The following is a 17250-nucleotide window of genomic DNA, read 5'->3' as shown; positions in this document are numbered from 1 at the left end:
TCTAAGACCCCTCAAGGTCTCTCACCCTCCATTGCTTCCTCCCAAGGGCAGAGCCTGAGCTTTGGCCTCGAGGAATCCCGGGAAGGCCATAGAGTTGCTCTAACACACTGCCCGCCCGTTCTAGTTCATCCGTAATCCTCTTGCATCTTTTTAGGTCAGATGCCAGAGATGTAGCACAGGATCTGGATCTCTCTCTCTCTCTCTCTCTCTCTCTCTCTCTCTCTCTCTCTCTCCTCTCCTCTCTCTCTGCTTCCGCCTTTCTTCCTCCGTCTCTCTCCTTCCCTCCCTCCCTTTCTCCCTTTCTCTTCCCAACCTTCCCTCTCCCTAGTTCTTTACCTCTCCTCCCCCTTCGCCTTCCTCCCTCCCTCTCTCCTCACTTTTATCCTCTCCCCTCCTCCCTTTCTCTCTATCCACCCCTCTTCTCCCATCCTTCCATTTCCCCTTCTCCCTCTCCTTCTCTTTTCCCCCATGCTCGCTCTCTCCCATCCCTCCCTTTCATCAGTACTTGCTCTCTTTCTCTCTCTCAGTCTTGCTCTCTTCTCTTTCTTCCCCCATCTCCTCTATCTTCCTCTTTCCCCTGCCCTCCTCCCTTCCCTCCCTGCCTCCCATCTCACTAAGCTGCTTTGACCAAGAGTTTAGAGAAAAATCTAGTGACCCAGGTGCCCCACCTCCTTTCCTCCATCATCCTGGCCCAGTTTCCTCTTTTCCCTTCTAGCCCACACCATGTGGGTGAGACCTTTCTGCCTGGGACATCTCTGGCTGAGGACATTTGGCTCCTTGCCTCTGCATCACATTCTGTGCTATGAGATGGTAACATTCCCTCCTCCCAACTCAGTCCTTCACCCCAGGGCCAGACTGCTGAGACACCCCAAAAGATAGGACAGTCCTTGATACCACATACTTTGTTCACGACCAAGCCCATGTGAGCCACGTCTGTCCCATCTCATAGACAGACCACCAACTCCTGACCTGAACAATCCAGGACTTTCAGCGTCTCACAACCCCACCCTGCTTCTGTCCTTAAGAACCCAGAACTGTTATTTCTACATGAGTCCGGGGTGCATTCCTGAGACCTCCTGACTGACATCCTTTCATTCAATCATTCAACACACACTCTCCTCCTCTATGACCAGGATGAACAGACATGTGGACACAACAATAAGGGAATTCTTGTTCTCTTGGATCTCGAGCCAGGGAGACAGAACCCTGGCTGATGATGACCCAGAGTGGCCAGAGCCAGACTAGGAAGGGCAGAGAGAGCTTGGCAATGAGATGAAGTGTTTGGCCCAGACGAGAGAGGCCAGATGGGGTTGCTCAGAGTAGTAGCCTGCAATAGCAACTTCAGGTGAGCTAGGGATGAGTGCAGAAGGGACCCCACAAGGGCCTCACAACAAATGCTGAGAGATGTCTGCTGTAAGATGAGGCCGACATGTAGGAAACAGGAGAGAACAGTGTGGCAGTGTGAGATTAGGTTAGGCATGGCGGTGTGGACCAGTGCTTCCAACTACTCAGAAGGGTAGAATAGGAGGATCACAGGTTTAAGGCCTGCACTGGTAACTTAGCAAGATCCTGTGTCAACGTTTTAAAAAAGAGGACGGGCGGTGGTGGCACACACCTTTAATCCCAGCACTCGGGAGGCAGAGGCAGGCGGATCTCTGTGAGTTCGAGACCAGCTCTGGTCTACAAGAGCTAGTTCCAGGACAGGCTCCAAAGCCACAGAGAAACCCTGTCTCGAAAAACCAAAAAAAAAAAAAAAGTTTTAAAAAAGAGGATTAGGGTATGGCTTAGAGTCAAAGAGCTTGTCTCAAATCCCCCAGTGAGGGGCTGGGGTGTGGCTCAGTGGAAGAGTCACTTGCCAAGAATATACAAGGTCCTGCAGGGGTTCAATCCCCAATAACAAAAAACAAAAGCCAGTATGGGACTAAGGTTCTCTCTCTCTCTCTCTCTCTCTCTCTCTCTCTCTCTCTCTGTTCTCTCTCTCTCTCTCTCTCTCTCTCTCTCTCTCTCTCTCTCTCACACACACACACACACACACACACACACACACACTTGTCTGCGTCACAAAGCTAAACCTAAAACCTACCCAGCCTTTAACCTCAAAGAGAAGGGGTCAGAACACACAAAAGGTGCCTCATCTTAGTAATGGAGCCCAGAATTTCAAGTTCATTCCTTTTGGGTCTTTCATGATGAAGTGGAGAACCAGAAGGCAATAAATACTGACCCAAGGCCTCAAAGACTCCTGAGCACACCACTTCCCTTATTAAGCTAAAACACCTTCAGAGTTGGGGTGTCTGTAAAAATCTCTGGATTCCACTCCTAGGAGCAAAGCACAAACACAAATGTGGCGATCCTCATAATTATTATTGATTTATAACATAGCTGCACCAAGGTGTATTTTTTTTTTTTTTGGTTTTTTTGACAAGGTTTCTTTGTGTAGCCCTCACTATCCTGAAACTCACTCTGTAGACCAGGTTGGCCTCGAACTCACAGAGATCCACCTGCCCCTGCCTCCCAAGTGCTGGGATTATAGGCAACGGTGTGCACCACCAACCCCAGGCTGCAAATGTACAATGTTAAAGTCTTTTTCTTCTATCATTTTTTTACAGTTCTAAGAATTGAACCCAGGGCCTCAGGGTAGCTAGGCAGGTCCTCTAACACTGAACAACATCCGCAGCCCCAAAGTGTAAAATCTGAAATGTTTACTAAATGATGTCATTCTTATTCTTCCTTAACATTAAAAGCAAAGCTTCAAAGCTGTAGAGATGGCTAACTGATTAAGAACATTGGCTGTTTTTCCAAAGGAACCAGGTTTAGTTCCCAGCACCCCACATGGTGGTTCACAACCATCTGTAATTCCCATTCTCTGGCATATGACGCCCTCTTCTGGCCTCTCCATGAGCACTGCAGGAACAAACACGCATGCAAACCAGCACTTGTACACATAAAAGGGGGGTGCTGGAGAGACAACTCAGAGGTTAAGAGCACTTACTGCTCTTCCAAAGGTCATGAGCTCAATTCCCAGCAACTACATGCATCCATAATGAGATCTGGTGCCTTCTTATGGCCTGCAGGCATATATGCAGACAGAACACTGTATTCACAATAAATAAATAATAAAAATAAATAAATAAATCATTCAAAGCAAATCTCCAGGGCTAGAGAGGTGGCTCAGCAGTTAAGAGTGCTTGCTGTTCTTTCAGAGAACCTGAGTTCAATTCCCAGCACCCACATCAGGTGACTCACACTTACCTATTACTCCAGTTCCAGAGGATATGGCACTCTCTTCTACTACACACACACACGGATCTAAACAAAACACTAAGTGTTTTTAAACAAATAAAAAATAGGAGCAAAGCTTTTGTTGTGTATGCCTTCCCGTTGCTCATTCTCACATGTGTGCACGCACACGTAGACACACGCACACACACACACACGCACACACACACACACACACACACACACACACACACACCAGGCATGGTGGTGTCTATCTGTAATTCCAGCACATGGGAAGTTGGAACCGAAAGACAACTCAAAAAATCCCAAATTTAGCACTGGCTGGATTAGGATTAAGAGCACAGAACCTATACTAGGTATAGTGGCATATGTGTGTCACTTCAGTACTTGGTAAACTAAGGCAGGAGGATGGCAGGTACATGGCCAATCTGGACTACAAAGAAAGACATTGCCTCAAAACTGAAGGGGAAAAGGCTCTGAACTCTGAAGCCAGACAACTGTTCAAAATGCCAGATGACAGACCCGGGGAAACAGCTGAGCTGGCAAAGCCCTGGCCATGCAAATATGGGTACCTGAGTTCAAATCCCAGGAGCCACGGAAAGTAGAGTGCAGGAGGGTATGTCTGTCCTCCCAGTGCAGAGACAGGAGAATCTCCAAATGCTTGTGGGAGAGTTAGTCTGCCTACTACATACGTGGGGGGAGCAAGACACCCCGTCTCAAATACAGTGAAAGGTGAGAGCCAGCCAACATCAGAGGTTGTCCCCTGAATCATGTACACACACAAGCTCTGATGATTTTGTGCCACCTGGGTGATCTGAGACAAGACCAGAGACCTACCTCTCAGTGTCCTTAGCAGGACATCAAGGCAACCGAGACATGGCCTGGCTCATATGTCAGGTGAACAAGCAGCATGTCCTCAGAACAGGGCCTGGCGCTGAATGTTATGTAACCACCAGCTGTTATTATAGGACACTTTTTTCAGGACGTAGCAGGGTCCCCCTTACCAAACTCCTGTAAACCCCGGTGTAAGAACTACACGGAGGTAGATGCACACAGACTTCCTGAGTTGGAAGGAAGCCATACAGAGATGGTGACCCTGGCCACTTCTCCCACACTGTCCCTGGGGTTTCCCTTCCCCCCGCAACCCTCATTCCCAGCCCAACCCACACCCTTTCCTATTTACACCCAGACAGAGGCAGCCTACAGCTGACTCACCCTTGGCCCACACCAAGCTATTGTTCTTGGGTGGAGGGGGACATAAAAGCAAGGACTATATTGACAAGGGCAAGGGTATGGGTTTTCGGCATCACGATTGGCCAGCAGACAGAGACGCCCCAGACACATGGCGGATTTGAAGAGCCAGGCGGAGAGGTAGCAAGGGACAGGTCAAGCTTGGACAATGAGCACACTGCACTGAAGTGATCCACAGACAATGACACTCAGCACTAAGTGTCCCAGACACATAGGCACAGGGCCTGGCACACATTCAAAAACCTTTTACAGACCCAGGGAGCTGACTGTACAAACCGAGTCCCTCCTGGGGACAGAGACATTCACACACCACATTAGTGAGGCCCAGGCACAGCAGCGCACTCATATTCTCACACGGATCAGGCATGGCCGAGGGTTCTTTGTCTGTGATGCGCACACTTGGAGATGGGCACACCAGTAAACCTGCCATCCAGACAGCCTCATACAGTCGCTTAAGTCTGCCTGTGTCCTCATATCCACACAGCCAATAAAAGGATGGTGACGGGCGTGCGTGCGTGTGTGTGTACACAGATATTTTTGCACCACACGCTCATCACCCAGACAGCTTGGGAACACCTAGAGGCGTGTACGCCGCCTTTTTGTCTTGCTTTCACAGTTGCAGACGCAGACAGCCAATGGACAGGGCTCATCACTGCACAGCCTCTGTGGCTTGCATGCCAAAGTCTTCTAGCTCCAAACCTTGTTACTCCAGTCGTGCTATATCACCTGTTTTGGGGTGTGTGTGTGTGTGTGTGTGTGTGTGTGTGTGTATGCGTTGCTGGGGATTTAATCCAGGACCTTGTGCATACTAGGTAAGTACCTGACTGAGTTACAACCACAACCCTATTGGGGACTCTAGCCAGGGGCTCTACCACTGAGTCACACCCCCATCCCTTCACTGGGGGATTCTAGGCAGATGCTCTATTGTTAAACTATACCCTCAGTACACAGTATGTTTCTAATGCAATCTCCTCTGGTCTTTTGCTTAGATACACACCCAATACGATCATCTTTCCAACCCTGCCCAAGTATACAGATGCTCACATAGCTCCCCACAAGCAGCTTCACAGGTACACACACAGATCGCAATGTCACCCAGAGTCTTTCTCTCCCATGCTTACATTTCAGCATCACCCAGCTTCTCTCATCCCCTTTTCCAATATGCACATACAGAGAATGCCAGGTCAGACCTGCAGCCAGTACCTGGAGGTTCTCCAGAATGGGAAACCGGCTACCCCACCCTCTATTCCTAGTCTCTCATTCTCTAAGAGCTGCCTTTGACCTAGCCTGCTCTTCCCCTAGCCACACCCCTGCCCTCCCCCACCCCCCAGACCTCCATCTGGTGGGTCTAGGCTGCACTCTGGCCTCTCTTCTGCCTTTCCCATCCCCCCACCTTCTCCCCATCCTCTCCAAAAGCCCAGAGGCCAGGCGCTGTAGGCTTTCAGCGGTTGCCATGGCAACCGAGCCTCATCCCTCATCCCCCTGGGGGTGGGCTGAGGACCCGGCCAGGCAGACCGATAAGGGGGTTCCAGTTACTGTGGCAACCGTTTCGGGCCTAAGCTCTCCACTTCTGGAAGGGTGGGGGAGGTTGAGTGGCGAGTGAATGGTTGCCACAGCAACCAGGGGGAGCCCACAAGAACTGGGAAGAGGCAGCTGAGCCCTACCTCCCGTGCCCAGGGCTGCTGTGGGCACTTAAGCATCATTCTTCCATCCCCCCAGGGTTGTTTTAGGGGAGGGAGGTAAGTACAGATTATAAAACAGGGATTCCATTCATTCTCTCAGCTAGCTACCCACCATGGATGGACCAGTCACCCACATCAACTGACCCAGACTCACTCCCCAATCTTTGGCTTTCCCTTTCCGTGAAATGGGGCCAGTCTGTCAGGAATGTCTCCATTGCTGTCTGATGTGTGTGTTCCCCTCTGTCCCTTGCTAAACAGGAACTACAGAACGGGTATGCCTAGTACAGGGCACGGCAGAGGCCTTGAATGCTGTTCACAGCTTTATCGCAGAGAAGGTCCGAGAAATCCCTCAAGCGATGACCAAGCCCGAGGTGGTCAACATTCTTCAACCCCAAACCACGATGAACCCCGACAGAGCCAAGCAGGTCAGCTGGGAAATGACAGTGGGTTTCTGTAACGCTGGTGAGGTGCCTGCACAGTGGGTTCTGTAAAAGATCTGATAACGTCTGTCAAACGCCTGCCTGCTAGTGGTTAATACTCGGAAGTCAGCTGTAATCGTCTAGAAAGGGCTCTCCACTCCTAGGAGTGGGCTGGATTCAGAGGGATTGAAGATCAAGGCTGGCACTCCCATTCATCCATCCTTCCGGAGACACTCCAGCTCCTTTCCTTTCCACCCTTGTCTCTCAAAGCAACCTGCCTCCTACTTCCTGTGTTCACCGGAAGTGACTTCAGTGATAGCCCAGCCCTTCCAGAATTTTAGAATCAGCCTCTTTATCTTCCTCCTCCCTAATACCCATTATGGGGATGTAGTGCTTTGCTTAGCGAAAGAGAGGAGCCGGTCCCCGTCCTACCCACTCGTCTAGAAAGGATGGAGACGAGAAGGCAGCCTCTTGGTTGCCTTAGTTACCAGGAAGCGGTGGTGTAAGGGGTGTGGCAGAGAGCGGACCAATGGTTTCCTGAGCCTCTCCAGTTGCCATGACGATATGGCGCCTGGGACCAGTGGGCTTTTGGGATAGAACTCCTGATTTGCGGTCTTGGGTTTTTCGTTTGTTTTTGTTTTTTGAGACCCTGACCCAGTCGGAGGAGGGGGTGAGAGAAGGACGCAGGGATAGATACTAGCGCTCCGGGTTTTCCCTTCATCCCCGTATACACGAGCTCTTGACACAAAGGAGAAGTGTCCAACGCCGGCTAGTAGTGCGCCTGCTAGAGCTCCTTCAATTCCATCTAGAAAGCAAAGGCTTTGTTTTAAGATACTGGGATTTTTCAGCTCCGGTATTGAAGAGACATAAACCTGAATTCTCCCAAATCCTGGGGGACATAGTGGGCGGAGAGCCCTGTAGGAACACGTTCCTAGTGACCTCTGCCCACCAAAAAAAAAAAAAAAAATGTTGCCTGCTTGAGGCTTCTTGCGCACGGCTGCTGTCCTTGGTGCTGAAGACGCCGGGCTCCTAGCGCCCCACCAGGTCTCTCCAAAAAGCTTTCACACCCAACAGAGGGTGAATTCTACACAGTTTAGAGAGACAGGAACGGCCCCTTTCCTCCGCTTTAGTGGTGGTCACAAGGGAGTGGGATTCATCGAGTGTTTGTGGATGTTGCGTGGGAAATGGGATCAGTACAATTTAGGCCTTACAGCTGCACAGGACAGTCAGAAGATTGCAGAACCAGGATCTATCCTTTATCTTGTCATCCCGAGGCGTCAATGAAAGAGTGAGTGGCTGGAGACCCAGGCTGTGAAGTCACATTTAAGTTGAATCCTGTTTTTCCCTACTAGTTTTGTGACCCTGAGCAGATGAAAAGATTGTGACTGCTCCTTGCCTGGTTTTCCACATTTGTAAAATGAGATTTATCATGGTATAGATTTGTGAATGGTGGTTAACACACTGGTGTGTGAAAAACATTTATGTGGATGCCTAATGCATAGAAAGTTCTAACAAAATGCACTGGGCATGGTGGTCCATTGTATTCTGGCATTGAGGTGGTGGAGGCAGGAAGATGGAGGAAGATTCAGGATATCTTGGGCTACATAGCATAACAAAATGGTAGCTGCTCTGGCTTTTGTTTTGAGACAAGACCCATACTGTAGCCAACACTAGCCTTGAACTCAGTGGTCCACCTGCCTCAGGCTTCTGTGTGCTAGGATTAGAGGCCAGAGACACCATACGTGGCTTTTTTCCCTTTTGCTTTTTAGCACATTGTGTGATGTGCTTGTGTATATGGATTAGTTCGCATGTGTACAGGTGCACACACACATGTGCATATGCGTGGGGGGCTGCCGAAGTTACATCGGTGTCTCCCTCGGTCTGCCTTTTAGGAGGCGCTAGAGATTCAGACTCCATCCTTGATGTTTTCACTGAGTCAAAACCTTCTTTTTTCTTTTTCGAACGTAGGGCAATTTTTGGAAATTAAGGTTGGCCTCAGATTCACTAGGTAGCCAATGCGACTATCACCCGCCTCCTGAGTGCTGGACTTACAGATGTGCACCCCCATATCCTGTCTAAATAGTGCTAGAAATTCAGTCCAGAACTTTGTGCATGCCAAGAATGAAATCTACCAACTGATCTACAGTCTCAATCCCGTTACAGCAGTTCCTCCCATGCAGCGTGTGTGTGCGTGCGTGTGCGTGCGTGTGCGTGCGTGCACGTGCGTGTGTGTGTGCGTGCGTGTGTGTGCATGTGTGCGTGCATGTTTGTGCGTGTGTGGTGTGCATGTGTGCATGTATGTGCATGCGTGCGTGCATGTGTGTGCATGCGTGCGTGCGTGTGTTTATGCGTGTGTGGTGTGCGTGTGTGCATGCATGCGTGCGTGTGTGCATGCGTGCTTTTGCGTGCATGCGTTTGTGCGTGTGTGTAGTGTGCATGTGTGTGTGTGTGCGTGTTTGTACGTGTGTGTGTGCGTGTGTGTGTAGGTCAGAGGGCATCTTGTGGAAGTTGGTTTCTCTTTCCACCACGTGGGTTCCAGGGATAACACTCAAGTAGTCAGGCCAGGCGAAGCAAGCACTTTAACCCACTGAGCCTCCTCACCGACCCGTTTTAGGACGTGTTTTAATCAGGACCTCCATCCATCCCTTTGCTACTTCGGACTTGCTGCATTAGGTGTGTTTGCCTCTGTTTCTGCAGGTCTCCGTTTCTCTTCTGTTATGGCACAGCAGCTACATCCACCCAGGGCTGCACGTGCAAATGTTTTCAAGATTCAGGAAGGGACTAAAAAGCATTGAGGGCTGTGTCCCTCTGAGGGGCAAACCCTCTTAACAGGGACAAGAATGCCCATGATCAGTCTTCCCCCGTTCTTCTCCTGGGGAGCACAAACCATTTCCACATCTTGCAGACATCTCAAAAGAAGCTATGATTCTCAGGAAGCTGCTTTCAAAGGTTGATCCCATTCTTAGTTTATTATTTTTATGTTTTTATTACTTTATTTTGACACAAGGTCTCACTTTATAGCCCAGGCTGGCCTGGAATCCCTATGTTGCTCGAGGTGGCCTCAAACTCAGGGTGGATCTTTCTGTCTTAGCTTTGAAAGTGCTGGCTTGCAGGCATAAGCCACCAGGCTCAGCTGCCATACAAAACTTTTCAGAAAATGCCTGGCAAGTGTTGGCTGCCACTGCCGGGCTGTCTGTCCTTGGTGGTTCTGTTTGGAATTTTCCATAAGCTTGTAAATCCCAGAGGCAAATAACAAGAGTTCTCCTGGCCTCTCAGCCCACCTCCAGGACGGTGTGTGCTCTATGACTCCAAGATTCTAGGCACGTCGGGTACCACCTGTAATCCCAGCACCTGGGATGCTGAGGCAGGAGGATCTCATGTAGCAAGACCCCTGACTCAGAAAACTTTTTTTAAAAAAGTCTTTTTCTGAGCATATATTGTTATTCTGAGATTTGGTACCTTTTTTCTTTTTCTTCCCCCCCCCCCTTTCTTTTGGTACCTGCCTTTTAAAATTCTTTTCACATTTATTGTGTGTGCGATGTTCATGCTGTGACCACATGTGGAGGTCAGGGGACAATTTGAGGGTATCAGTTCTTGTTCTCTCCCTCCATCTCCCTCCCTCCTCTTTCCCTCTGTCCCCCTTCCTTCCCCTCTCCTGCTCCCTCTCTCCGCCCCCCATGTGGGTTTTGGAGCTCTAACTCAGGTTTCTCAGCCTTGGCAGCACCGCCATTTCCCAGGGAACCATCTCACTGGCCCAGCTTTGCCTCTTCAAGGATGTATTTCAGGACTCTGTGAGTCTACCCCACGGATGTCAAATTCTGTGGTGCTCTAATCCCGTCCTGAAGGCGGCTGCCAGCTTCGTGGGGGTTTGTCTCGTGTGAGTTTTGCTGCTCTTCTCTCTTCTTGTGTCTGTTTTGTGTTGTGTGAGTTTTGCCGCTATTCTGTCTTCTTTTGTCTGTTTTGGTCTTGAGGTAGAGTCTCACTCTGTATCTTGGACTAGCCTGTAGCTCGCTACATAACCCAGGCTGGCCTGGAACTCTCAGTTATCCTCCTGCCTCAGCTCCCCGAGTGCTAAGATTACAGATATGGGATACTATGCCTGCCTTTCCTTTCTTTACAGTGGAAATGTTCAAATCTTTCTTTCTAGTCTTTTGACGTGGAGATACATGGTAGCTGTATAACATGTGTTAGATTTGGCCAGTTTGGGTTGGCAAGATGGCTCAGCCAGTAAAGGCTCTCACTGCCCAGTCTGACCACCTGAGTTGGATCCCCAGGACTGTAGTAATAAGAGCGGCGGGGCTACATCCCCAGCACCCCGGCCGCCTGCTAGCTTATGCCCCGAAATAACAACACACAAATTGTTTCATTTAAACACTGCTTGGCCCTTTAGCTCTAGCCCTTACTGGCTAATTCTGATATCCCGATCAACCCATCTCTAATAATCTGTGAGCATCGGTCTTACTGGGAAGATTCTAGCCTACGTCCATCCTGGGTCGGAGCTTCATCGTGTGTGTCTGCCCGGGAGTAGGGCATGGCCTCTCTCCTGAGGTGTCTGCCCCTGAGAGGAGAGCCGTCGAGTGTGAGCTCACTTCCTCTTCCTCCCAGCATTCTGTTCTGCTTACTCCACCCACCTATGTTCTAACCTATGAGGGCCAGCCAAGCAGTTTATTTTTTTAACCAATGACCTTCCTCCATCACAGGACGATCATGAGACTCCTACAAATAGTGCCCTTGCACTGTGACGCACATTAAACAAAAAATCCTTATAAAAGGTCAAAATATAATTTTAGATGACTTAGCAGTTTCATTGTGTTTTACTCAGGATTCTATTGCTGTGTTAAAAAAAAAAAAAACATTGGCCAAAAACAGTTTGGGGAAGGAAGGGTTTATTTGGCATACAAGTTTCAGTCCACCATCAGAGGAAGCCAAGGCACGAATTTGACAGGAGGAATTAAAGCAGAAACCATGGAGGAACGCAATTTACTGGCTTGCTCCCCATGGCTTACTTAACTTGCCCAGGGGTGGCACCACCCACAGTGGGCTGGACTTCCCACATCAATCATTAATCAAAGACTGTCTCACAGGCTTGCCTTCAGGCCAGTCTGCCAGAGGCATTTTTTTCAACTGAGGTTCCCTCTTCCCAGATGACTCCAGCACCTGTCAAGTAGACTAAAGGGAAAAAGAAGGAGAGAGACAGAGAGAGAGACAGAGGGGGGGGCAGGAGGGTCTAAAGAGGGTGTTCAAGGGTAGATTGGGCAACTCAGGGAGACTCTCTGTCAAGAGCGTAATAAGGAAAGCTGGGGTGTAGGTCAGTGTCAGACAGTGTCAGAGCACCCGCCTAGCATGTGTGAAACCCTGGGTTGAATGTCCACTACCAGACCAAACAGGGCAGCTCAAAGCATATACATAGAGATGTGCATCTACCGCCAGTCAGTTTTAGAACACTTTCTCACCTTCCAAATTAATCTTTTTTTTAAGTTCTTTTTTAAAGACAGGGAATCACTATATAGACCGGGCTGGCTGGACTCATGCAGATCCATTCCCTCTGCCTCCCAAATCATCATGCCCAGTTAAAATTGTCTTACTGTTATTTTGTTTTGTTTTTTTAAGATTTATTTATTTATTATGTATACAGTGTTCTGCCTCCATTTATGGCTGCAATGCACGCTAGAAAAAGGAACCAGAACACATTACAGATGGTTGTGAGCCACCATATAGTTACTGAGAATTGAACTCATGACCTCTGAAAGAGCAGGCAGTGCTCTTAACCTCCAAGCCATCTCTCCAGCCCTTGTTACATTTTGCTGAGTTTTTGTTTGTACTTGATTAGTTTTGCTTTGCTTTGTTTTGAGATGAAGTTTCACTGCATAGCTCAGGCTACCCTTGAACTCATGATCCTACACAGCACTGAAGTCCTTGAATGTCAGTCATATGCCAATATGTCTAGCTTCCAAATGAAACCCTCAAAACACATTTCTACACTTACTCATTTATTGGACAAAAGAGTATGTGTGTTTATGATCATTGGTTCTCTCTCTCCTTCCACCATGTGGGTCCCGGGGACTGAACTCAGGTCCTCAGGCTTAGCGGCAAATGCCTTTATTCACTGAGCCATCTCACCAACTCTCTAAAGAAACCTTGATCCCTCCCCAACTATTTTTTTTCTTCTCCCTCCACTAACCTACCTCCACTAACCTGCTTTCTGTGTCTGCAGATTTTCCCGATCTGGACACTAGTAGAAATACAGTCATAGAATATAAAATCAAGCAGGGTGTGGTGACGTAAGCCTGCAATCCCAGAACTCAGGAAGTGGAGGCAGGAGGATCAGAAACCCAAGATTGTCCTCAGATACATAGTGAATTCCAGGCCAGCCTGGACTATATGAAACCATGTCTTAAAAACAAATCTAGGGAGCTGGAGAGATGGCTGAGCAGTTAAGAGCAGTAGCTGCTCTTACAGAGGATCTAGGTTTGATTCTCAGCACTCATACATGGCTGTTCACAGCCATCTGTAAACTCCAGTCCAGATCTGATACCTTCTTCTAGCCTCTGCAGGCACCAGGGCACACAGCACGATACACATACATACATAAAAGCAAAACACCCATAGATATATTTTTTAAGTGGAAGAATATGTAGCTAACCAGAGCCACCATCAAATTCCAGAATATTTCCACTATTTATGGAGCTGTCACTCCAAGCCCTGTCTCCTAACTCTGGCACCCACTAACCAGGTTTTTTATGTTTCATGTGAGCAAAGGCCATAGCAGAAAATTGGGTGTCTTCCTCCATTGCTCTCTGCCTGAGGAAACCCTTGAGAGTCTATTACCAAAACTAGAAGCTCACAGAGAAACCCTGTCTCAAAAAACCAAAAAAAATATATATTTTTTTTATTTTTTGATTACATATAGGTCTGTGTTCTGCACACAGATATGTGCATATGAATGCAGGTGTCTATGGGGACCAGAGGTGTTGGAGCCCCTGGGGCTGGAGTTATAGGCAGTTGTGAGGCCCCTGATGGGAGCCAAACTTCAGTCCTCTGAAAGAGCAGCAAGTGTTCTTAACCTCTGAACCAGTCTCCAGCTCCCTAACCAATTTCTGTCAGTGTGGATTTGCATATTCCAGACAGCCATGTAAATGAAACCACGTGACCTTTTACGTCTGGCCTTTTTCACTTACTGTTTTCTAAGAGCATCCATGTTATAGCAAGTGCTATGTCAGTACTTCGTATGTATTTATTCCTAGTACTATTCCAGTACATGGATCCACCTCACATGTTGTTCTCACGCAACTTTTTAAAATACGGAAGACTGGGCCACGTAGAGGGCTTAGTAGTCAAAGCACTGGCCCTACGAGGCTGACAGCCGGAGCTCCAGCTGTGAAACCCGCATAGAAAGGTGAACACAGCGGGGTGAGTGCCCGCTGACCTCCACACACACACACAATTAAACAAACCGTAGAAGAGGTGTGTATAGTTGAGCACTGGTGTGGCAGAAGCAGACAGATCTCTGTGAATTCAAAGCCAGCCTGGTCTACACAGCAAGTCCAAAGATATCAGTAAGACTCTATCTTAAAACAAAATAAAGATGGGGAAGAAACTAAATACAAGAGAAATAAAAGGAAGCAATTTGTTGTGAGGAGAATTTTAACATGTAAATATTCAGGTGGGACCACACTGAAAAAAAAATGATGATGTCACCACAGTTCACACCCAGACTCCAGAAAGCAATACAGTCACAGTCACAGAGGGATCCCCAGACTTCTTTTGGTTTTTTGGGTTTGTTTTGAAAGTCTCACAGTGTAGGCCAGGCTAGCCCAGAACACACCATGGAGTCCGGGCTATTCTTGAACTCCTGATCCTCTGAGCATACTGGGTGTGCCACAACTACAGATATTCAAAACCTTGCTAACCTTTAAAAAAAACAACAAAACTGTGCCTCCAATCACAAACACGTTCTGAGGCCCTGGTCGGATTTTGAGGTATGGACTGTGATCTAAGAGTTTGAGGAGGAAATTGACAGGGAGGATGAGGCAGGAGGATCATGAGTTCCAAGCCAGCCTAAGCTGAAGAGGGGAGAGAAGAGGAAATGGGAGGGGGAAAGGAAGGGAGAGAAATTTGTAAAGATTTGAAGCTTTGGGGGAGACTAGGCGCCAGAGCACACAAGGACAGAAGTTGGGAGGGGAGGCGCAGGCTTGAGGCAGACACAGATGGGCTCCCAATGTTTACACCATTAATAAACCTTTACCTGCCACGGAAGAGGTGACATTAGCCGTCCTAGGGACGTGGGGCAGGGTGGCTGAGGGACTCCTAAACTCTGGAATTTTGTTTGTTTGTTTGTTTTCCCCTGAGATGGGGTCTTGCTTATGTATATATAGCTCAGGCTGACTTCAAACTTAGCATCCTCCTGCCTCCATCCCCTGGAGTGCTGCGATTACAGGCAGGCAGCACTACACCCTGCCGGGTATTTCCAAATTTTCCTTTAGGAACCAGTAGGGCTATCCTGACGTTTATCAGGGGACTGCAGTGGGCCTGATGACGGACCCTGGAAGAAAGATAAAACATAAAAAAAAATGGATTTGAGACGGCTGCGCGCCCCGTTCTCCCCCGCGCAGACTCTCTCTTTCTCCCCCACGCAGGCTAAGCTCATCGTCCCCAACAGCACGGCGGGACTGATCATCGGTAAGGGGGGAGCGACCGTGAAGGCGGTGATGGAACAATCCGGCGCCTGGGTGCAGCTGTCGCAGAAGCCCGAGGGCATCAACCTACAGGAGCGCGTGGTGACCGTGAGCGGCGAGCCCGAGCAGGTGCACAAGGCCGTGAGCGCCATCGTGCAGAAGGTACAGGAAGACCCGCAGAGCAGCAGCTGCCTCAACATCAGCTACGCCAACGTGGCGGGGCCCGTGGCCAACTCCAACCCCACCGGCTCGCCCTACGCCAGCCCGGCAGATGTGCTGCCCGCCGCGGCCGCCGCCTCTGCCGCTGCCGCCTCGGGTCTGCTTGGCCCCGCAGGGTTGGCGGGCGTGGGCGCCTTCCCCGCCGCGCTGCCCGCCTTCTCCGGCACCGACCTGCTGGCCATCAGCACGGCGCTCAACACGCTGGCCAGCTACGGCTACAACACCAACTCGCTCAGCCTTGGCCTCAACTCGGCCGCCGCCTCGGGCGTCCTGGCCGCTGTGGCCGCGGGCGCCAACCCCGCCGCCGCCGCCGCTGCCAACCTCCTGGCGTCCTACGCGGGCGACGCCGGGGCGGGGCCGGGAGCGGGGGCAGCACCGCCGCCGCCGCCGCCCCCTGGAGCGCTGGGCTCCTTCGCGCTGGCCGCGGCCGCCAATGGCTACCTCGGTGCGGGCGCGGGGGGCGCGGCTGGAGCGGGGGGCGCGCCCCTGGTGGCCGCCGCGGCTGCGGCCGGGGCTGCCGGCGGCTTCCTGACGGCCGAGAAGCTGGCGGCCGAGAGCGCCAAGGAGCTGGTGGAGATCGCGGTGCCCGAGAACCTGGTGGGGGCCATCCTGGGCAAAGGGGGCAAGACGCTGGTGGAGTACCAGGAGCTGACGGGTGCGCGCATCCAGATCTCCAAGAAGGGCGAGTTCCTGCCCGGCACGCGGAACCGGCGGGTCACCATCACGGGCAGCCCCGCGGCCACGCAAGCCGCTCAATACCTCATCAGCCAGCGGGTCACCTACGAGCAGGGGGTGAGGGCCTCAAACCCACAGAAAGTGGGATGAGGCCTGTGGTGTGCGTCCCCACCCCCTCCCGCTCCTCCTCCCTCCTCCTCCTCCTCTCCCAACTCCCGCCAGACTTCAGCTTGGTGTGACTCCTGCTTGGCTTGGGATGGGGCTGGGGTAGGCCTGGCTGCACCCTCCGTTCTGGTAGTCATAGGCAGGATTGAGTGACGGCTGGGGAGGGGGCTTTTGAGCCCCCTTTCCAGCCTTGAACTGACCCCTCCTCCCTCCCTCCCTGTGCTTGACTGGACCTGACCCGCCTCTCCCAGGGTCCAGGTCTATGTGATATCTGTATATATTGCATTTTGTTGATTTTAATAGAAAACAAAGCGTTATTTTCTCTTTCTTTCCCTCCTTTTTTTTCCTTTTTAACTTTTTCTTCTTTTTTTGATAAGGATTCCCCCCTCCTTTATAAGATTTTTGTTGACATATGGGAGGAGGGGAGGGAGCCTCCAGATCACCTGGAATGAGGTGCCTCCCCCAGACACAACATCCTGCCTCTCTGATTGCAGTTCCAGATCCTGGGAAAGTGACGCAAGTAGAGGCAGCCATCCAGGAGTCAGATCTGAAAAGAGGGGTTTGGAACATAGCGGCCCCCCCCCCCCGCTCCGCCCCAGGAGTCCCACGTTTCCGAAGCTCCACTATCTCCCTGCAGTACTCCCTCGGGTGGAAGTGGAACTTTCTTCCTTAAGCAGATGTGTTCCTGCTGGAAATGATGCCAGCCGTGGGATGCCTCAGGTTCTGTAAGCTGCGGTGTTGAGAGGCGCAGGAGCAGCCGTTGTGGCTTCTCGTGGCTTTTCCTAGAGAAACGAGGGTCCCTGTTGTGATGTCAAGTATTTATGGGGTGCTTCCAGTAACTCCCTATGATGTCATAGGAAGTATTTCCTCAGAGGCTGCTTCCTGTACTGGTGAGAAAAAAATCACATCCCGTGAGGTCACAACAAA

The 17250-nt window shown here is 50.3% G+C and overlaps 1 protein-coding gene across 1 annotated transcript in view; it reads left to right on the top strand.

The window, feature by feature from the left end:
* The window catches only part of Nova2 (NOVA alternative splicing regulator 2), a 34072-nt gene extending 17422 nt beyond the window's left edge, over window positions 1-16650 (top strand). Inside the window, exons 3-4 of the mRNA XM_075990315.1 lie at window positions 6429-6595; window positions 15226-16650. Coding sequence (XP_075846430.1) covers window positions 6429-6595; window positions 15226-16308 — 1250 coding nt within the window. The 3' untranslated portion in view covers window positions 16309-16650. The remainder of the gene's footprint in view (window positions 1-6428; window positions 6596-15225) is intronic.
* Window positions 16651-17250: the final 600 nt, after the last annotated feature.

This window comes from Microtus pennsylvanicus, chromosome 1 (assembly GCF_037038515.1).
Source record: "Microtus pennsylvanicus isolate mMicPen1 chromosome 1, mMicPen1.hap1, whole genome shotgun sequence".
Classification (NCBI taxonomy): Eukaryota; Metazoa; Chordata; class Mammalia; order Rodentia; family Cricetidae; genus Microtus; species Microtus pennsylvanicus.
The sequence above is the reverse complement of the archived record's forward strand: the minus strand, read 5'-3'. Positions and strand labels throughout refer to the sequence as shown.